At 38.8% G+C, this 22,911-nt stretch overlaps 1 protein-coding gene across 1 annotated transcript in view; it reads left to right on the top strand.

Moving 5' to 3' along the window:
• Positions 1-22,911, top strand: part of cubn (cubilin (intrinsic factor-cobalamin receptor)) — an 85,137-nt gene that overhangs the window by 42,661 nt on the left and 19,565 nt on the right. The window contains exons 26-46 of the mRNA XM_040047097.1: positions 349-539; positions 2,310-2,469; positions 3,697-3,878; positions 4,502-4,670; positions 6,047-6,228; positions 6,590-6,743; positions 6,980-7,096; positions 7,212-7,325; positions 7,861-7,989; positions 8,131-8,263; positions 9,598-9,803; positions 10,233-10,414; positions 11,616-11,808; positions 12,876-13,073; positions 14,182-14,328; positions 15,004-15,194; positions 16,232-16,400; positions 17,454-17,628; positions 17,929-18,107; positions 18,535-18,744; positions 22,068-22,208. Coding sequence (XP_039903031.1) covers positions 349-539; positions 2,310-2,469; positions 3,697-3,878; positions 4,502-4,670; positions 6,047-6,228; positions 6,590-6,743; positions 6,980-7,096; positions 7,212-7,325; positions 7,861-7,989; positions 8,131-8,263; positions 9,598-9,803; positions 10,233-10,414; positions 11,616-11,808; positions 12,876-13,073; positions 14,182-14,328; positions 15,004-15,194; positions 16,232-16,400; positions 17,454-17,628; positions 17,929-18,107; positions 18,535-18,744; positions 22,068-22,208 — 3,522 coding nt within the window. The remainder of the gene's footprint in view (positions 1-348; positions 540-2,309; positions 2,470-3,696; positions 3,879-4,501; positions 4,671-6,046; positions 6,229-6,589; positions 6,744-6,979; positions 7,097-7,211; positions 7,326-7,860; positions 7,990-8,130; positions 8,264-9,597; positions 9,804-10,232; positions 10,415-11,615; positions 11,809-12,875; positions 13,074-14,181; positions 14,329-15,003; positions 15,195-16,231; positions 16,401-17,453; positions 17,629-17,928; positions 18,108-18,534; positions 18,745-22,067; positions 22,209-22,911) is intronic.

Genomic DNA, 22,911 nt, shown 5'->3' with positions numbered 1-22,911 from the left:
GCGCACAGGGCGATCCACGCTAACTCGCTAACGGAGATTTACTGCGTTAATGCAGTTATGGCTTTAACGTCATTTTATTTAGATTAACACTGACAGCACTAATTTATATAATAGAAGTGTTGGATAAAAACATCAGGCCACGAGGTCAGATAAAATTAGTCATCATCAGTGATAACTAAAATACTTGAGTTTGCTATATATGCTATTACATAACTTTCTTGTTCTTGTAAAGATGGCTAACAAATGATAATGATGATCCTGCACATATTCTTTTTAATAATTTCCATTTATCGGAGTAGGAATACCATATGTGATCTTCTTATTGTGTTCAATATTTCTTTATTTCAGAATGCAATAGTATTTTGATCTCTGGCAAACACAGAGGGGTGATCGAGTCACTGAACTTTCCCAACAACTATCCGGACAACAGCCAGTGTAGCTGGACAATCCAAGCCAGCGGTGGAAATACCGTCAACTACACCTTTACAGCCTTCCAGCTGGAGGCCACCTCTGCTGCTTGTACATTCGATTACATTAAGGTAACACATCCACATCTCTCAACATTATAAAAGAAAATAAATAAAAGAAAGAATGACTCGAAACTCTCACCAGGCATGTTTGTAAATAAACAAAATTTGATTTTGTGCATCTTTTCAATCCAATTTGTTTACAAAAATTTAAATACTTGTATATACAACTGACCCCTTTGTTTTTTTATTATGTGACATTAACTAAAGATAACAGTTACTAAAATTTGCAACTATCCCAATAAAATAAACATCTATAAATTGGCTGCTGAAATAAGTTTCAACATTTTGTGAGTTAATGATTTGCTTTAAATGACTGCTACTTTAACATTATCTGTTTTTCCCTCCTTCACTGATAAAACGTCCTCATTATGCAACTTCTGGCAGACCTACAAAAAGTTATAAGAACTTAAGCTGCATGGTTCATGAGTTTAAGGAGAGCAGCAGGATAACAACCAGAAAACGATGGGAAATTTCCCTGTTTTTAAATGTTACCTGTCAGAGATGCTCAAGGAAATCTGAGCTGTAATGACTTCAATGGCAGATGCTATTTCACACATGTAAAAACATGTCACAGTATGACTGAGGAAATCTGTGATGTTAAGGAGCAAATTCTCTCTACACCTCTTTATCTGCTAACTCCTTAAATCGTTGTCACCTGGGAAGTGCCCATTGAACACTGAGTCGTCTGAGCAAAACTCAAAATAATGAACGAGCTAGTGGAGGAAATGTCAGCGGCAAACATCATTGAATTATTCTCACCTGCTTGGACATCACCTGCGACCCTCATCTCTAAAGTAGGAAGCCCTGTTTCTGTGTTAATTACATAAAGCAGTGTGTGGTCATGTAGACAGATGCTCACCCTTTGACCACCATTTAGGAAATGCTAGACTCCCTGGCTGCCTTGATAGTCTTCTCCACTATTGACATGGACAATAGATACTGGCAGTGCCAGATTGAGGAGAATCGATGAGATAAGACTGTTTTTAACCTTTCCTGCAGGATTATATCAAATCAAGGTCATAGCCTTCGGTCTATGCACCAGCAACCTTCCAGTAACTAATGGAAATAACCTATTATCTGGATGACATAATCATCTATTCATCATCATGGGAACAGTACCATGAGGGCATCCCCACACTATTCCAAAAGCTCCAGGAGGCCAAGCTGACTGTCAATATGAAAAACTCCAACCTTTTCAGAACATATTTCAGATTCCTTGGTCACATCGTGTCATTTCCAATTAACATCAAAGGAGATCAAAGGTTTCCTTGCATGGCTGGCTCATACTACCAGATTGTTCCCAATTTTTCACAACTGTCTGAACCACTGAATGAATTGCAACGCAAAGGATGTATGTCAGACTTCTTTTCAAGACCTGTCTGGTCTCCCCATTCATCCGGGGTCATCACCGATGCCAGTGATGTAGGCCTGGGAGCATGAGTTTGGAAAAGAGGAAGTACTGGGGAATTGCAGTGATATTGTGAATAGAGTAGGCAGAACTTAAGAATTCTGCCACTGAGAAGTGTTTGGCTCTGGTATGGCCTAGAAAGGCGGCGATGCCAAGTGGAAGGGGAATGCTTTACTGTGGTCACAGACCACTGCGCTATACACTAGAATGGCCAAACAATTTTTAAACATAATTAATTATGTATGCTGTGCAATCATTCCACACTGGAAAAAGAACAGTTCAAAGAAATCGTAGCAAGCCCCAAATTAGCATGGCATTCCTGCCCATTTTCAGTGCATACTTTCTGCTTTCTCTGTATATCCTTGCCCTAGCTCTATGATGGGCCTAACCAAGAAGCGCCTCTGATTGGCACATTCTGTGGATACACTCCTCCCCCGGCCGGCAGCACTACAAGCTCAGCCCTCAACATTGTGTTCAGAACTGATTCAACTGTTTCAACATCAGGCTTCCAGATGATGTGGTACCAAAATGGTAAGAGGGAAATATATTTGATTGTTACAGACCAGATCAAGAGAACCATTACAAACATACTGTGTACTATAGTATTTAAAATAGTTTTTAAAACATTTATATAAATAAATGAAATTGAATTTTTGTATTTTTAAATACGTGCTACTAACTTAGCACAGAGATCTAATCTCTCTAGCGTGCTCTGGATCTGCTCTGGGGTCTCCTCCTAGGTCAACACACCTCACCTTGAAGCCATCAAGAAGGCATTCTGGTGTGTTGGCCAAACCACCACATGCGGAGGAGTTTTCACTCTTCAGTCCTTCCCGATCAAACTTATCACCTTATCAATAAGGAAGATCTCTGACATCCTCATTTCATCTATCAGTTTTCACAATTTTATTTTTTCCTTCACTATTCAGAGATCATGGCCGCAAGTGAGAGCAGGAATGTCAACCAGTAAATCAACCACTCTGCACACTCTCTAGCACAACTGATCATTGTAACTAAACGCTGACTAATAATAGAAGTACTGCATCTCATTTACCGAGGTGCATCCACACACTGAGGCTACGTCCACACTAGCCCAGATAGATTTGAAAACGGCGTCTGAAAACGCTTCGCGTCCACACTATCGTTTTCAGTTGTTTTCACAGAGATGTGCGTCCACATTGAAACAGCTGAAAACGCTTACGTTCCAGTACTGCGCATGCATGAAACGCAAGACGATTCGACCTGCCTCATTTCTGTCTGCCGCTTATTTACTTTCCGGCTCTTTGAAACGTGGCGGCAAAATGTCGAGGAAAAGCATCGAGTTTTTTAAATGGACTAACAATGAGTTAGAGTTGTTGCTGTGAGTAACACAAAAGTACAAAGTTGCAAAAGCGAGTGAGAATTAAAGAATTTGAGGACTACATCTCCTTTGTCTCTTCAGATTGTCACACATATAGAGAGAAGGTGTGACTTTTGCAGGTAGTGGAGGTAGTTTTTTCTTTGACGGTATACTATAAAGGCAGTTTTAAGTTTATACTACACTTGTCAGCTGGCTGTTGGTTTTTATCTCTGGTTTTGATAAGAGTTAATGCGTGCTTTATTGCATCTTTTCTCATGCTTTCTCTTCACCTTCCTTTCTTCTGCTGACAAAAGTGCTGTGAAAATCTCTTTATTAAAAATGTTGTTTAGTCTAAATAATTACTGAAACAAAATAATACTAATTTGATGCATGATTTAGTGATTTCTTTGTCCCTGCAGGTTGTGGTGGGGATCTCTCTGGTCCCAGTGGCTCCTTCAGCAGCCCAGGCTACCCTAACAGATATCCAGATAACAGAGAATGTATATGGTATATCACCACATCAGCTGGCAGCAGTATAACTATCACCATCTATGAATTTGATGTTGAGTACCACCAAGACTGCAACTATGATGTGCTGGAGGTAAGACACAGACATTGGCTTAGTAGTAGTCAGTTCATAAACATACCAAAAGCTGAATTCATGACAAAACTCATATAATTTTAATTCAGTTCAGTTGAATTAAATATCAGTTCTGTTAAAATTGAGTTTTACTTATGTAGCACTGAATGACAAAAAACCCCACAAAAACAGTGGCCGACAGCACTGTACACAGCAGTAGACTGATGCGTAATAAGCAAGCGAATAATGCAGAAAACAGAGATTTGAGACGGGAAACTGTTCTCTCAGTTCACTGGGAGAGAGAGAGCTGTGCAGGAAGTGCGATTTTATCGTAGTGGAAGCAAAACAGCCAAAGTCAGAGGAAATTCATGACGATGTTGTTCAACCGTGAAGCGTAGTTTTGATCTTCTTTTGCTGCTGGTTCAGTGAATTTTGGTCAGAGAGTGATTAATATTTGAGATTTGATGATTGATGATGATTATTGGGGGGGTCATAAGCCCCCTAACCCCCCTGGAAATTACGCCCCTGACTGAAACTATTGTGATTGGTTGGGGTTCATGGCAGAAGGCAATAAATTGACCTGATTGTTGACTTGATTTCTTTTTCATTTGATTATTTATTGAATTGATGTCATTTCTCCTCAGGTTTATGGAGGGCCAGACTTGTCAGCCCCACAGCTGGCTAAGCTATGCACCACTACATCCACCCCAATGCATGTCTCCAGCACTGGCAACCTTCTCACTGTGCGCTTCAAATCTGATGCCTATGTCAGTGGTCGAGGATTCAATGCAAGCTGGACTGAAGTCCAGGGAGGTGGGTAGGCATCATTAAATACAGCTTTTACAGCTCTGCATGCTTCTTCTAGATGCAGCATCAGAGCTTTGGGTTTTGCAGTTTGATTATAGACTTTGTAGCTGGGTGCAATATTTTACAGAAATGTAGCTGTTGTAGTCTCAACTGGATTGAAGTTGTTACTACTGCAATAGTTTTTGACTGCTGACAATTCACCACCTGTTATCTTTTTGCCATTTTAAATTACAAAGTGTTAAGGTTCAAGAATTGAGGAAGGAGAGTACAAACCACCATGGTCCAGAAGATCTTGGTCAAACAATGATTTTAATGAATACACGCGTGGGAAGACCAGTCTGTACGCAGACAGGGATTGATCTTCGACTTACTAAAGCACAAACAATTATTTTATAACATCAGGGTTTGATTTAATGACGCCCCTTCATGCGTCACAGATACATTTTATACATAGATCCATTCAAAACCACAATGACTTTTAACATAGTTTAAAAAGAACATCGTCTTCCATCTTCATAACAGGTACTTCCTGTCACTGCCGGATGCTCTCTTGTCATCTTGACACCTCAGCAGCAGTTCTGCGACAAACTGCTCTTTTTGCAACCCCAAGCAAAACATGATTAAACTTCCACCTATAAATGATTTTCTCTAACTGAGTGTGTGTGTGTGTGTGTGTGTCTGTGTGCTAACCACAATTGCACCCTGTTTCACCTCGCGACTAGCTCCTGACCTCTAACCAGACAGAGAGACAGAAACCACTCTCGTATATGTAATAATCGAACTGAAACTATGGATATATCATCTACTTAAAATAAATGTTTTAATCAAGAACCTCTTACTAAAAGCTTAATATGAAAATGACCTGATATAAGTGTTTTGTAAGCCTGTATTGCAATTCCTTCTATGTTCTAGTTTTCCCTCAGCATGGATCATCTGAACAGTCACGTCAGTGAAGCTTTAAACCTTTAAAGAACCTGAACATCAACTCAAATAAGCACAGATATGCATTGTGTATGAAATAGTTATAACTGCATCTGAAATACATAGTTAACATAATCATAAACATCTTAAGGCCATCTTAAAGCTATCTGTTACATTGTTAAAGCTATGATCAATTTGAATAACCTAGTACTTAGCCTGCTGCTCAAAATAACTTTCACTTCTGCAAACTCTCTGCAACTTCCTGTCAGCCTGCAACTTAGTCTTTCTGAAAGACACACTGTTTAAACCTCTGAATGCAATATAAACTACAGATTATATTCTTAATGCAATGGTATTTAACAATAGCAGTAAAATAATTTCCCTGCTCCACAAAAGCCTTAAGAGTTTATGTATATATACAGTACTCTGTAGGTTTTAATAAACTCTCTTTCTTCTTGCAGGCTGTGGAGGCCCAGTCACAGCACCTTCAGGGGAAATCCATTCTCCTTTGTATCCCAACAGCTATCCAAACAATGTGGATTGTTCCTGGGTCATCAGCGTGGATCCCAACCACCGTGTCTTTCTGAACTTCACAGACCTGGACATTGAATATCACAGCAGCTGTAACTTTGACTATGTGGCTGTAAGTGACTGAATAGCAACTGGTTGGTGCAATATTAAAGCAGCTGTCTTTGGTTGTTGCTGTGTGCTGTATCTAAGGCTGACAGGCAAAAGCACTATCACTGCTTGAAAAGCCAGCAAACTAAGAAAGTCCACAGTGAACTTTTCATTCTTGTGCCTGATTTATTAATCTATACACTTCCATTCGGTGTGACTCAAGACAATTAGGCTCTTTCTGAATTTTTTTAATGTAACTTTTATTTTTTATTTTATTTGATGCAAACCATTATAGAATAACAAATTATAAAATCACATATAACATGCATACATGTAAGACAAAAAAAAACAAGTTTTACTGAAAACATATGCTTGTCCACTGGTAGATCCATGATGGTCCAACCTCATCTTCTCCTCTGCTTGGTCGTGTGTGTGGTTCCAGTGTTCCTCCCTTCACTTCCACCCAGAACACAATTTATGTCCGCTTTAGGTCAGACTCCAGTGGCAACCACCGTGGGTTCAGTGCTCGCTTCTCTGAGGGTCAGTCTTCTTTAACCTCTTTGCACTTGAACACTGATATAATTTGTCTGCTGTAATGGGTTTGTCCACTCATGCCTCTGTCCCTGCTACATCAGAGAAGACTGCTTCAGTTTTCAGTTCAGTTTTCCTCCTTTTTAGCTGCTGGACTAAAACCTATCTGCTGCAAACAGCTTGATCTCCATGTTCTGGTTGCCAAAGCCAGAGTGCAGGTGACAATGTACTTTTGTTTTCAACAGCTTGTGGTGCAACGATTGTAACAGATGATAATGGTGGGGCCATTGCATCACCAAGGTATCCAGCACAATACCCACCTAATCAGAACTGTAGTTGGATCATTAGAGCACAGGAACCATGTGAGTTGCTTTAGTTAAAGAGGACTAGAAAATGTCATTCTTTTATATATTTCATATAGAAAAACTTGAGATGCAAACTGTTCCAATAACCACTGACTTGTCTTTCTGTGCCCAGTAAACCACGTCACCCTTTCATTCACTGACTTCGACTTAGAGATGATCTTTGCCAATTGTTCTCACGATTTCTTGGAGATCTTGGACGGAGACAATTACGATTCACCAACTATAGGTAACTATTCACTATATGTGTCTTTGCTTGTCTGTTTTTGGTAAGAGTTAGATTTAGAAGGGTGGTGCTTGCCTAAGCCTAACCTTTCTAATCATAAGAGAAGAGATGTGCTGAATCCTGAAAACAATATCCTATTGAGTATCATACCACAGTGCCTTTTTATCAGCCCAGTTTCCACATAAGGTTGGTGTCGTTCTGTGACAATGCCTTATACACCTGGTTTGTCACTCCAATCTTGTCATATTCTTGTAATGTAATATGTTGCATTTAATTTCACTGGCTCAAATACAATCTTTATTTCATTTCAACAATGAATGGCATTCTACCAGGAGCAGTGCAAATTAGCAGTAGAAAAATGAGCAGACCCAATAGGGGAGCGAATAGTCTACCAACCAAAATAAGCACAGGTTTTATGGATGTGTTCTCTCTGGAAAAATTATGACAATTCAGATCAATGATAGCCAAGTGAAAAAGAATTAACATTTTTGAAATTAACTTTATGTTAAAATTACAACTTAATGTTGTCTTATGTTAGGGCGCTACTGTGGATCTGAAATACCTCACCCAGTGACATCCTTCAGCAACTCTTTGGTAGTCAAATTCATCTCTGACCAGTCCTACTCCAGAAAGGGTTTCAGAGCTACCTACTCGGGCTCCACTTCTAGTAAGTCATACTGGGTCACACTGCTTATATCCACACACAATAAGAAATGATCAAAACCAATTAAAAATCACGTTACTATCATGCATACACACTCTTACGGACAAGATATCCAGGTTTTTTCTTTTTATTTCCTTTACTCAGGTTGTGGAGGAGATCTTGTGATGGAGACTGGTGCATTTAACAGTCCCAACTATCCAGATGCTTATCCACCTAATGTGGAATGTGTGTGGACCATCCGCAGTTCACCAGGAAACCGCATCCAGCTCTCGTTTATGTTAGTCAATTTAAGCATGATTTTTTTGACTTTGGAAGAATCTATCAGAGTTAGCTTGTAAATAAGTTCCTATCAGCAGTATTCCACAGACAGGCATTACTAGTTGACTGGCTATCAGTGGGAGTGGCTTTAGGGGGTCATCTACTAATCAGAGGGTTGGTGGTTCAATCTCTGGCTTCTCTAGTCTGCATGAGTAAGGAGGAATACCAAGTTGCTCTCTGATGTGTTAATGAGTATAAATGTGTGCGAATGTAAGATAGGAAGCACTTATGCCTGATTTATACTTCTGGCTTACAGACTTATGGTTATGTTGTAAGTTACAACATAGTTTTTCAGCTGAATCATAATAGAGTCATTAGGTATAGAAAAAGGTGCTTGTATGAATGGATGAATGTTGTATAAGATCTTCCAGTAGAGTAGAAAAGCAATGTATAAAGACCTTATCATATACCATGAAAGGTTTGACTATAACGTTTTAGATAGTAGTTAGAACATATTTATTTAAGAACCACCTGGAGCACAAATTAGTGTCTCAAAAATTAACACACCCAACCATTTATGTCCTAACAAAAATAATAAGAATAACTAAAGGCTTTACGAGTGTGTCTCTCTGAAAACACTTAAGATAAATGAGGAAGTTAGAAGAATCAGTATCTTATGGGGTTAAACTTGCCTGTTAGAAAAAGCTTAACTGTGTGAGGTCCTGAGGATTGAGACTCAGGTGGAGAGCTGATTAAGTAATACAATCTGTTACAAACTATTACAAAATACCTTTATTAATATAAATAGCTCTAATGTATAAATATCCTGATATATTACACAAAACTGAAATATAAAAGAAATCTGAAATTGAGGTGCCCTTCTTATCATACTGACAGTTATGTTCTCTGAGAGGATGTGCAGATAAGGGTGTACAACAAAATGCAGTGTATCCTTTAAGATAGGGAAATTGTAAAGAGCCATTCTCTGTGTGGATTTTCTGTGTGGTTCAGTGGTGCATTAGACAACAGTAGACAACATCTGGCTATCTGTAACCACCTTCAGAGAATGCGTCTCCATTTCCACAATGCTGGCCTTAAGGATGGTGATGTTATATGTATGATTCAGCAGAATAATTTAAACTTCCCACTGTGCTAAAATAGCCTTAGAAACAAATGACAACTGATACACTCTGCTACTTAAACAAATAGCACTACACCTTTTCTTAGGTGTCTGTTACATGAACTAAAGTTAGATAATTCACTCTTGTACCACTGTTAATTTATGACTTTTCTATACACACAGGAACCTATATTAGTAAATATGACAAACAATCGCATTGTGTTTTGTTTTAGTACATTTCAGCTCCAAGGAGACTCTGATTGTCAAAATGACTACCTGGAAATCAGAGAAGGCAACGCCACTGGGCCTCTAGTCGATCGCTTCTGTGGAAACTCGCTTCCTTCCAACTACACCTCTGTCATTGCTCATATCATGTGGGTCAAGTTCGTCTCAGACGCTTCAGTTAGTGGAGCAGGATTCAGAGCCACCTTCTCACACTGTGAGTGTCTGTGTATGAGAGAATTAACCAGTCATTTTCTATAGCATCATTTTTCTCAGGTTCTCAGATTTTTCTCCTGAGGTCAGTACTAGGGATGGATAAGGGTATTACTGGTCTGTGATCCTAAATATGTCACCAAAAGAATAAAACCAGCATATTATTTTTAATAAGATATTTGAGATTATGCTTTTTATACCTCGAGTTTTACTGAAGAGACTGTGTAGAGATGGAACGTTATATATACAGTTTCAACCTTGTTTACATGTGGGTTGTAGTCATTACCTCATTGTAGGTAAGGTGTGTTGTGAATCAAAGAAAGTCAGTGTCAGTTCTGCCAGCTGTTTACACTGAGTTATGTTCTGTGTAACCAATAACCAAAAAAAGGATATAATGAGAAATGTTTCTTTTTTCTGTGTCACTGCTCCACAGTGTATGGTGTTGATGTGACTGGGGAATCTGGTCAGATAGCATCCCCACTGTATCCCAGGACATACCCCAATAACGCTGACTACCACTGGACTGTAACTGTAGATGGAGACAGCTACATCCAAATCCGCTTCTTGGACATGGACATCGAGGATCTTTATGACTGCTACTATGACCACCTGAAAGTAAGATTGTGAATGCTCAGAGACTGCAATCTACAAACAATATCAGTCACATCTTTATAATATTGTACATACTTTTATTAACTTATGGCTCAATAACAACTCAGAATTTGTGGGAGAGTTGTGTGTGTGTGTATCTGTGTGTGTGTGTGTGTGTGTGTGTGTGTGTGTGTGAGATCTATACCTCACATATTGTTATAGTGCAGCAGCTGAAGTTGTGTAGGCACCACTAACAATAGTCATGTGTTAAAGCACACCTGATGAGATAATGGACAACTATGTGTGTTCTATCGAAGGTCTGTGCCCATGTTCATGGTCCTGAAATTATAACACTTTATTTAATTTAATATTTATTTATTTAATGTTTTTAAAGTTTATTAAAGTAAATGCTTTAATCAGAGTAAAAACCACACAAACTAAGTTTTCAGGATAGATCCACTGACTTCCCTTCTTTGAACCCCGTTGTGCAGGACGTAAAATTCCTGCAGCAGAAGCCACAACATGTTGAAAAGAACCTGACACCAAAACTCACATTGAGTTGCAAACAATTTTGCTTTTAGAATTAGGTTGCTGCGTAATTTATACATTTTTATCAAATCTGCATCTGACATTCCAAATGAACTGACACGAGTGGATTAATCAGTTTGCGCTTAATTTAAGTATTCTCCTCCTTACACTAGTTAGTATTTTGTCAGGATGGAGATGTTTAGTAAATAGTACAAAAAAAACCCAACCAAAGATAATATAGATATTTTCTTTTGCATGTCCTGTTGCAATCTCCTAACCCCAATTTTGAAAGACAAAATCTAATTCTGTGTGATCTACAGATCAATGAATGGAATGGTTTTTATATTTGCTGTGACACTCAGTAGTGTGCAACATCTACAAAAGAGACAGACCAAAGCTATTGTAAACTATTGTGGACTAGGATGGTTGCCCAAAAGGCTGTCTGTTTACGGCGTTGCCTAATGGCTTCTGAGACACGGAGGGTCCAGAGAGTGTTTTTTTGCGCCAATTTATTTACCGCGGCTGCAGCACACAAGCCGCCAGCTGCACATGCAACACACCACAATACCAAACAATCCCGCTTCCCCGTGTTTTTAACATGGCGAGCGTGATTGTGGATGCCGTGCAGGTGAGTCCCCACGGCACCACCGACCACGCCTCACCACAGCTTCTATTCTCAATCCTTGTGTCTCTGCAGATATTTGATGGTCCCAGTATTCATTACTACCCTATTGGGACATTCTGTGGTTTGAATCTGCCCCCTCCTGTAAGAAGTTTGGGAAGCACTGTCACTGTGCAGTTCAAGTCAGATGCAGTGTTGGGAGGAAAAGGTTTCCTTTTGGAATGGACTGCTATTCAGAACTCTGGACCACCACCCACTATCACACCAGGTGAGAAACAGTAGTTTCTCAGCAGCTCTGATACATAAACCCATGCATGACCCATATGCAGACTTATAGCTGGGAGGAAACAAAAACCTAACCTTTACTGTGGCTGATGTAGAATATCTGAGAATACTGCAGGGAAACACACAAGACAAACAAATTAAATAGAGAGAATGCCAATGGCATTTTTTATTTATATAGCATTTTTTAGTTATTTATTTATTTGTGCTTAATTATTTGCGCTTATTTATTGAACTTAAAGGCAATGTAGTGACTTGTCTGTGAAGGTTCTCAGTCATCCAGGTCATCCTAGTCTAAGGAGCTTGGAAAGAAAAGCATCTGGATTTAAGTTGTTTGAAGATCCGAGAAGCTTCTTCTAGGGTCATATGGTGGAGAGTGCCAGATTTAAGCCCTGTGGGAGTGTCCCCTCAAGAGGGACAGTGGACCCCCTAATGATCCTCTACCTAATCACACCAGCCAAGGTGTGAAGATGGGTGTAGGGCACAATCAGCCAAGGTTTCAGGTGAGCTCATTGTGAAACCTCACCCCACCCTATCATGTGATTTCCTGAGGTGAAATGGCCCAGGGTGTGAGTGGGCATTAAGGCGCCTGGAAGGGATCTCAAAACTAGATTATAGATCCCTTCCCAGATGCTTTAATGTTATTTTCGACAAGTTTGCTTTTTTCCTGTGGGACACTCCCACAGGGCTTAAATCTGGGACCCTCCACCATTTGACCCTAGAACTGAAGAAGCTTCTCAGATGAGAGGTGAAACGTCTTCAAGCAACTTAAAGAAGTCCAGATGCTTTTCTTTCCAAATGTAGTGACTTCAGTATTGGGTAAGATGTTCACATTTCTGTGTACATGTAAGGACCCAGACTGCTGCTATCAGACTCTTAGTCAGTTGAGGAAATGTATTTTCTTTAGTGATAGAAAGCAGTCCCGGTGACCTTATTAATATGATTTTCAAAACTGAAGTCACTGTCCAAAATCATACCCAGGTCTCTGACTTACTGTGTTTCCGAAATGTTAAATACAACCTTCATCTTGTTGTTTTTCTGTATGTGTGCCAGGTGCATGCGGTGGAATGCTAATGACAGGAGAGACTCCTGGCTTCCTCTATTCTCCTGGCTGGCCAGAAAACTACCCTCCGAATCAGGAGTGTACCTGGTTGATACGTTCTCCAGACTCAACTGTAGAGCTTACTATCTTGTCTTTAGACATAGAGGACAGCCATACCTGCTACTTTGATAGCGTTGTTGTCAGAGATGGTAAGTAATTAAAGCCAACATTAAGGAATAATAGTGCTGATGGATTTTTAAGGTCATTCAATTTCAACTGATGAAATGACCATTTGTGTTTTCCCTGCTTTTAAAGATATTAAAAACAGTTTTCTTTGAAATTCAATGTGACATTCCCCCACCCCAAATCTAACACCATCAAGTTGACTCTTATAGAAAGATTTGGTGTCTGATAGTAACATATCCAGAACTTGTGATGGCACCTGCCTTTCTTTCCCAAAATGAATTGTTGAAAAATTCATGTTCTTGTTTAGAGGCAGACCACAGCCTCAGACTTAATATTCTAGTAAGAGCAAAACTGACATGTTTTGTTTTGAGCTTAAATTCCACAACGTGTCTTATGCTTTAGGCTAAATTATGTGTAAATGACTTAAAGTGTTTAAAAACAAAAAATATTAGAGCACAAAAATGCATTTATGAAAATTTCAGCAAGTGATGCTTTACTGTTGTTATGTTATATTATGATATATATTATTCATTTTGTTTCATTTGTGGCAAATGACAGCATCTAATAACATACTGTGCAGTATTGTTATAGATCTCTTGATAATTCTCCCATCATTATCTACGTGTGGATTCTATATATCAAAACAACAGCTTTCTAATTGAGAAGTCTTTGCCTTGAGGAATGATCATTGTGAAATGTATGATGTCGTTACAACATCCAACTTGAGATGCTTGTTTCATGAAGTGCTACAACTTCTCTGGACATGTCATTGATTGCTGAAGTGAAGATGGCTCGTGGATTACCTTGATTGTGCAATTTAGTGCAACTATAAACATGATTGGCACAGAAATATTTTTATTTTCTGCGTCATGTCATACATGCCTGTATGTACTGTCCAAATCTTGCGATTTGAAATCTGCATTTCACTTAAAAAACATAAATTATTTGCATGGCAGTGCTTTCTTTTATATAAAGTAGTAAAAATTATTTTCTGCAGATGCTTATTTAAACCAGATAACATGAAAGACCCTAAAGTCAGTGCCCTGGAGCATTTATATGTCCACCTGACTGTTGTTGGTTTGTTTGGCCTTCTGGACAGCTTAGAATGTCCTTTGTTTTGGTTACTCCCAGGCGCAACCAGTCAGTCCCCTGTGCTGGCCAGTGTATGTGGTCGGGATCATCCAGGATCTCTTCACTCAACAGGAGACTCCATGTACATCCATTTCTCCTCAGACGGCAGCATCAGTGGCCAAGGCTTTAATGCCTCCTACTCAAAAGGTGAGTTAATTACTAAACTACACAACATATAACCATAAGATCAAAACAAAACACCAAGATGCTGAAATACTACACGCTTCAGTCTTAAAAAGACATAAAAGCAAATTGGGTGGTAGTCCTTTTTGTCCACAGTTCTCAGCTATGACAGAAGAAAGAGGTCATTTACTTTCAACATAAAGTAAGTTGTAACAAGCTTTCAGTGTGCGAACCTACCATAACTGCTTGAAGCATTCTCTCCTGTATGTCCATGTGAACCCATTAAAACAGATGGGCTCCCATTTGTTTTTGGTCACACTTTTAGGTCAAACTACTGTAACTGTAACCTTTGAGTCTTTTCTATACATGTTTTTGATGGACCCCCAAAGTTCATATAAGACATAAAAATGAGAAACAAATCCACACTTGTTGAACATAAGACAGTCCAAGAAGTCAAATTATAATTATACTATATAATAATTATTGCTACCTCCCTTAACTTGAGAATTGTTTTTGGTAATCCAGATTTAACATCCATGTAATGTTTGGTGATACGTTGTGGTGTTGTGGGCAGAAACACTTCCTTTCAGGTCATTTTTCATGATCAATATATTAACTGCCAGACACAAACTGCCACTACTCTACAACAGTAGTTATACTAGTAAGAGGAATTATATGTGATACTTTTTCTTTTCGCAGGTTGTGGTGGACTCCTGCATGTTGACAGAGGTGTAATGAGCACTCCCAATTACCCACAGAATTACCGGCCAGGTTTGGATTGCAGCTGGCACGTGATGGTGACACCTGGCTTTAGAATTTCTGTCACCTTCCAAACCCCCTTTCAGATCCAAGGCTTTGGAACTGGATGCAGTACAGGGGATTACCTGGAGGTAAACATACGGATAGCAAAAGCTGCAAAAATAAAAATTTGAAAAAAAAAAAATCCACATTGCTACAAGTGAGAAAATAGATTTTTGACCCTGTGGATGCACATAGACTGAAGTGATTACTGGCAATTAACAGCTGTTTTAAGCTGTTAAAGAATGAACATTTACTGGTGCTAGAAATCAATGAAATTCACTGTGTTGTCCAGCTCGATCCAGTTTGATCCAGTCTCAGTCCAGTCTGAACAGTGTGCAGGGAATAGTTTGATTAAATTTACTGGTCCACTTAAGTCCCACCATTATGATGTCAAGTGAAACAAGCAACAGGCTTAGCTATATTTGACAAGTTTGCTTTTTTCTTTTTGCAGAAAACAATTCTAACAATGCAATGTGAAAAAATGTGAAACAAAAGCATACAAGAAACAAATGTAAATTGAAGTAAATTATTAAAGTGAGCATCTCAACACGTCACATAAAACCCCAAGAAAGTTGAAGGAAAATTTTATTTGTTGGAAAATTTTCCCACTTAGTTCATATTTGATGAAGCATGTTTTTGAACATCAGACAAGTAAGCATATGTAACGTCACATTATCAAAGTTACCCGATAGGGCAAAACGTCATATGTCATCAGATGGTGGCTATGTTCCAAGGTATTGATGTTACTACTTCTCTAATGTACTAACAGATAAATCATGTTAAGAGGAAATTTATATCCTTCCAAACTATTCTCAGTTTGGATTGCTGTGCACTGTCGAATTGGACCACCTGGATACGACAGTAACTTTTTTATTAATGCGTTTGATTAATAAAAAAGTTTGCAGAAGAAACTGTGATACATTGTGGTGTTTTTTAAAAACTGTGGTTATGTTTAAGTTTATTTTATAAACCTTACAGTGACAACAACAACAGTAGATGGGAGTACTAAGGTTCCTGAAAGTCTTTTTTTCTTGTTTCAGAGCCCTGGTTGGACTTCCTGAAGTCACTGATCTTTTGATAAATTATTTCTATCATTATTCACAGTTATCTTTCCCTTTCTCCACAGCTCAGGAATGGTCCAGATGGCTCTTCTCCATTACTTGGAGGACGACTGTGTGGTTCAAGCCCCCCATCTGTTCTCCAGACAACTGACAACCACCTCTTTATTCACTTTGTGTCCGATGCCAGTAATGAGGCCTCCGGCTTTAAGCTGGTATTCGAAGCCCACAGTCAAGGTAGAATCTTCACTTCATCACTATCACAGGAAATGTTTCAGTGCACAAAAGCGATCATTTCTAGATGTTTAGTCACGGTTGACAAGTTTTGAAATTGGAGGAAACATGGACTTGATGCCAACAGAACTCTAATTTAGGAACAATGTTTTCAGTTTTATGCTTACGAGAGGCAAAGGGAACTAAGTTGGCTTAAAGGGGGCGGGTGTAAAGTATCTTGTTCAGAAAGAAGATTAATTGAGGAGCTGCATTAATGCCCAGCATAAGACAAAGGTTATTTTGTAACTTTAAGTCATGCAAAGCTTCTGTAGTAAAGCCCAGGAGAAACTTTGGAGTTGGATATAAAATAATAGGTCCCTCTTTTTCAATTTTCAGCCTGTTTCCAAAACTGTTTGCTGTCTAAAATATCAATAAAAACAAAATGTGAAGGTTTAAAGGTCCATATTTAATTGAAAGAAGAATAAATTAAATGTTGAAAACTTTGTTTTTTGGGTGAATTAAAAAAAAACATATACTTTTCTTTCTTTGGTTCCATACTGGTCATAATGTCATAAAGTTGTCTGTACTGTATGCAGGCCAGCTTAGCAGTGGACTCTTGTGCTATAGAGCTCTGCTGTTAGAATACAAATACAATGAGGCTTATCATTGTCTTAGTATATTGCTCCAAAGTTTGCATATATTGTTTAAGCATTAATTTGGCATTATATCCATAATTATATCCATAATTTCCTAAATCTGTTTTTGATTTTGATTTGTCAAACCACGGGACATTTTGGCCCTTTACCTCAGACTATCTTGAATAACCTAAACAGAAAAGATGTGTTTCTGGATCTTTGTATATTTTGCATGGTAGAGTTTGCTTTTGCTGACTGTGTCCAAGCTGTGTCCATTGCAAATCTTTAACTTATTTTTGTTTGTTTTGCACAAATTTTCCTGGTATCCAAACTTTTTCTGAAGTAGGTTTAAAAAACCCCACAGAATATTATCTTTTCGAATTTATGTAGATGTTGGAAAACCTGTCACGTCTCTTATCTTGATCCTTCTATTTCTCCACAGCTTGTGGAGGTTTCATCGAGGTGAATGATAATGATCCTCCAGGGTACATTACTTCACCGAACTATCCACAGAATTACCCCCAGAACATTGACTGTATCTGGGTAATTACTGTGCCCAATGGGGAAGCTGTCCAGATTGACTTTGAGGATCAGTTCTACATTGAACCCACATCCAGGTACACCTTTACTTTCTCTTCTCTTGTTGTATTTATAGCTTCTTATTACCACGTAAATATAGTAATTTTTGTCATTTTATTGCGTTTCATCCCAAGATTATTGGTAAATACATTTTAGCCTATCTATGTTTTTACAAAAGAAACTAAACTAAAGAACAAACAAACATTACAATCTTACTAAATTGGTTGGTGGTGTTATTAGTGTTTGAAGAACACAATATGTAAACTCTATCTAGAAAATCTTTCACTTAGACCCAAGTTTCAGGGCTTACAACATGTTTTTGTCCATTTATTCAACAGCTGTATGTACGACTACTTGGAGCTGCGTGATGGCTCAACATCCAACAATAACATCATTTCCCGTCTTTGTGGCAACACCCGACCATCTACTCAACATTCGACAGGTTCCTCCATGTGGCTTAGGTTTCGTACTGACGCCAGCGTCACGCACCAAGGATTCAAAGCAAAATACTCCATAGGTAAAGAATATCATGGTCATGCAGTCTGAAACTCATGACTGTGTCTGTTCTTCCCTCATTAATGTCTAGATTGGAAGTTGTAAACCAGTAAGCTGATGGTCTCATCATAAGACTGGCGTGGCAATTTTTTGATCAACTAGCAATAAAATTGTCTTTATCTAGGTCTGGTTGTAAGGTGCCTTGAGAGGCGGCATTCTTGTGGCATACAGACCGAAAGTTATGGGAAATTGTGCCAGTATCAAAGCATTACTGGACTAGCTGTTTGTTTATGTCTTAAAATACTGTATGCCATTTGAAATTCACATTAAAACATTGATTAAAGAGATGTAACCTTTGAGATTTTGACTATGTAGCAGAGTGGTGATAGAAAACCACAATGACCTATTTCAAAGCTCTGTTCTGATTCTGTAACTCAAATTCCTCACAGCAACATGTGGAGGCACCTACATAGGTCAGAGGGGTGTGATCTACAGCCCAGGCTTCCCAGGCTCCAACTATCCTGATAGCTCCAGTTGTGAGTGGTACCTGGAGGGACCCACAGGACACTACCTCACTCTTAGCTATGGGAATTTCAGCTTGCAGAATACTGATGGATGCTCTGCTGACTATGTGGAGATCAGAGAGTACAACGCCTCAGGTAAAAACATAAGTAATAAAAAAAAAAACAAGATACATTCTCTACACCATCACAATGTCTATTGTGTTGAAATCTTTTCTGTCCGCAACTTTCTAAAACTGGACTTCCTTCTCAGTTCTTTTTCTTAAGTAAATGTATTTACAGTGGGGCAAAAAAGTATTTAGTCAGCCACCGATTGTGCAAGTTCCCCCACCTAAAATGATGACAGAGGTCAGTAATTTGCACCAGAGGTACACTTCAACTGTGAGAGACAGAATGTGAAAAAAAAATCCATGAATTCACATGGTAGGATTTGTAAAGAATTTATTCGTAAATCAGGGTGGAAAATAAGTATTTGGTCAATAACAAAAATACAGCTCAATACTTTGTAACATACCCTTTGTTGGCAATAACAGAGGTCAAACGTTTACTATAGGTCTTTACCAGGTTTGCACACACAGTAGCTGGTATTTTGGCCCATTCCTCCATGCAGATCTTCTCGAGAGCAGTGATGTTTTGGGGCTGTCGCCGAGCAACACGGACTTTCAACTCCCGCCACAGATTTTCTATGGGGTTGAGGTCTGGAGACTGGCTAGGCCACTCCAGGACTTTCAAATGCTTCTTACGGAGCCACTCCTTTGTTGCCCGGGCGGTGTGTTTTGGATCATTGTCATGTTGGAAGACCCAGCCTCGTTTCATCTTCAAAGTTCTCACTGATGGAAGGAGGGTTTGGCTCAAAATCTCACCATACATGGCCCCATTCATTCTGTCCTTAACACGGATCAGTCGTCCTGTCCCCTTGGCAGGAAAACAGCCCCATAGCATGATGTTTCCACCCCCATGCTTCACAGTAGGTATGGTGTTCTTGGGATGCAACTCAGTATTCTTCGTCCTCCAAACACGACGAGTTGAGTTTATACCAAAAAGTTCTACTTTGGTTTCATCTGACCACATGACATTCTCCCAATCCTCTGCTGTATCATCCATGTGCTCTCTGGCAAACTTCAGACGGGCCTGGACATGCACTGGCTTCAGCAGCGGAACACGTCTGGCACTGCGGGATGTGATTCCCTGCCGTTGTAGTGTGTTACTGATGGTGACCTTTGTTACTTTGGTCCCAGCTCTCTGCAGGTCATTCACCAGGTCCCCCCGTGTGGTTCTGGGATCTTTGCTCACCGTTCTCATGATCATTTTGACCCCACGGGATGAGATCTTGCGTGGAGCCCCAGATCGAGGGAGATTATCAGTGGTCTTGTATGTCTTCCATTTTCTGATGATTGCTCCCACAGTTGATTTTTTACTACAATACTTTTCCTGGTGTCCTTCGAAAGCTCTTTGGTCTTGGCCATGGCGGAGTTTGGAGTCTGACTGTTTGAGGCTGTGGACAGGTGTCTTTTATACAGATGATGAGTTCAAACAGGTGCCATTCATACAGGTAACGAGTGGGGGACAGAAAAGCTTCTTACAGAAGACGTTACAGGTCTGTGAGAGCCAGAGATTTTCCTTGTTTGAGGTGACCAAATACTTATTTTCCACCCTAATTTACAAATAAATTCTTTACAAATCCTACCATGTGAATTCATGGATTTTTTTTTTTTTCACATTCTGTCTCTCACAGTTGAAGTGTACCTCTGGTGCAAATTACTGACCTCTGTCATCATTTTAAGTGGGGGAACTTGCACAATCGGTGGCTGACTAAATACTTTTTTGCCCCACTGTATCTGATTTGACTTTATAACCCAAATTATGAAAACGTTGGGATGCTGTGTAAAAAAACCAAACCCCTATATATATATATATATATATATATATATATATATATATATATATATATATATATATATATAATTTAAAAACCTCATAAACCCATAAACCCTTGGAAAAAAAACATATCAAATGTTTGAACTAAGGTGTTTGTTCCAGTAAATATATATTATTTTACGAAAAGTACTAGCACAGTACTTCAATGGCAGTTTTTCATTTGAGAAACAAATAACTTCTGTTGTAAAAGCTCAGGGCCGTTGCAAACACTAAAAGTATTTTGTTATCTGCTGACTTTGAGAAAGTGATCCTTGCATTTACTTCATACAGGCTTGATTAATAGTCTTTATTTTGGAATCAGTCAGGCTCTGCTCTTTCATCTTCAGCTTGTTCAGAAGGCCGAGGCCTGACTTTTGACAGGCCCCCGTCTTGGCTCGTTTACACTGGGTTCCTGTACGTTATAGAATTGATTTTAAGACTTTAGAGCTTGTTTTTAAGTCTCTAAATGATTATCTCTTTCATACCACTCTGATCTTTTAACTAAAAATACTCCAAATAGAACTCTTAGGTCAGCTGATAAGTTGCTTCTGACTGAAACACAGAGTAGACTGGGCCTTTGCGATTGCTGCACCTAAACTTATATACAGTCTGCCTCTTCAAATTAGGACCTACGCAATTAGACTGACGCAACGCAACAAAATTTTGACCCCCCCTAGCTTTAAATTGTGAGTTTTGTTTTGTTCTTTTTATGGTTGTTTGTTTTACTTTGAGCCTGCTTCTGCTGTTATAAGGGAGTTTTTCTTTCCCACTGTCGCCAAAGTGCTTGCTCACAGTTTTCTCTGGGCCCATGCTGACTTAAAATGGACTGAGGAACAGTGTAAAACTGTTCTAGGATTATGCAAATTAAAGTTTGATGGGTCTTTTGGGAAACATGGACTACGGATCCTCTGGACAAAAAGAAGGGCCACCTGGCTTGTTATCAGTGCTCAGTTCAAACCCCACATTTCTGATAGTAAAGGGACACAGTAGTACCTATGGAATTGGCAGATTGTACATCTGGAAATGCGCCATCTATGCTAAAAGGTATATAATAGGAAAAAGTAGAATGGTATAGGCTCCCATCCAAATGATGCTTTTTTCAGTGAAGGCCTTGCAGATTTCGGTAAGACAATGCTAACGTGCATAATGCATACTGAATCTTTTACAACAGCTTTGCAGTGTAAGACAGTAAAATGGGATAGCGGTCCTCTTCCAAAAGTACAGCCACCTTTTAAAGGGAGAGGGGATCCTACATAATGGTAAACATGGCCCCATCTCAATTCGTTTGAGAAGTTTTGCTCTCAGTTTAAAATTAGCTAATGTTTTTCTTAAATGGTAGATTTTTGTCAGTTAAAATATTTGATGTGTTTTAAATGTTCTATTGTGATTGTTCATAAGATTTGCAAATAATTGCATTCTGTCCCAATAGTCCCAACAGTTTTGAACTTAGGAAAGTAAATTACACACAACACATGTGTCTGTGTTTCATGTTGAGACAGTGGGGTGATCAAGATATTCCTGCATCCTTTCTAATGTTTGTTTAGGCCGCCTACTGGGCCGACATTGCGGCAATAACCTTCCTGCTCCCATGGAGACGTCTGACAGTTTTGCTTATGTCCGGTTTGTCAGTGACACCAGTGGAAATGCAGCTGGCTTCCGTCTGTTCTTTGAAGCAAGTGTTGAAGGTGGGTACATTTTGAAAAGTACAAGGAATAGTTGCTGGATGATCATTATGGTACGTCATATTTACACATGAAGTAAATCTTTGAGTAATATCACCAAGATAGTGATAATTATCATAGAGACCTGTTTTTGTGGGTAACTGTTGTTTCATTAGGTTCAGTTTTTTCCTTTTCATTTTGAATGACTGCATGGATGAGAACCAAATCGTACAATAAAACATTGACATATGTATGTTAAAGCATTTGATAGAAAACGTTGTCAACATTATTAGAACTTCATACTTTCATATTTGTGTATTTGACAGCTCTTCAGTCAGCAAAAGGTCATAAATAAGCCAGATATAGTCCTGCATATTAACAAACCATTACACTGTATGTTACAATATTATGGAGAAAACACAAAACATAAAGTTAATAAGCTGTTTATATTCTAATTTTTAATGACCTGTAAAAGAAGAATCAATACAAATGTTTTTATCACACAGAGATGCTAAAGTCCAAGCTTTAGATCCTGTTCATCAATATGTAAGATCTGACAGTTCTTTTCTTACATTTCTGTTTCTGTTCTCAAGTAATAAAGTTCAGTGTATTATATAATAATATACTGATGATAATAATCACTGCAATGTTTAATTTATCTTATTTGTAAAGTGTCAGTCATTTAAGAAAACAGCATTTTTTCATAATAAACCAAATAACAAAGTGA

This window comes from Simochromis diagramma, unplaced genomic scaffold, assembly GCF_900408965.1.
Source record: "Simochromis diagramma unplaced genomic scaffold, fSimDia1.1 OVJJ01000715.1, whole genome shotgun sequence".
In the NCBI taxonomy this organism is placed as follows: domain Eukaryota; kingdom Metazoa; phylum Chordata; class Actinopteri; order Cichliformes; family Cichlidae; genus Simochromis; species Simochromis diagramma.
The sequence above is the reverse complement of the archived record's forward strand: the minus strand, read 5'-3'. Positions and strand labels throughout refer to the sequence as shown.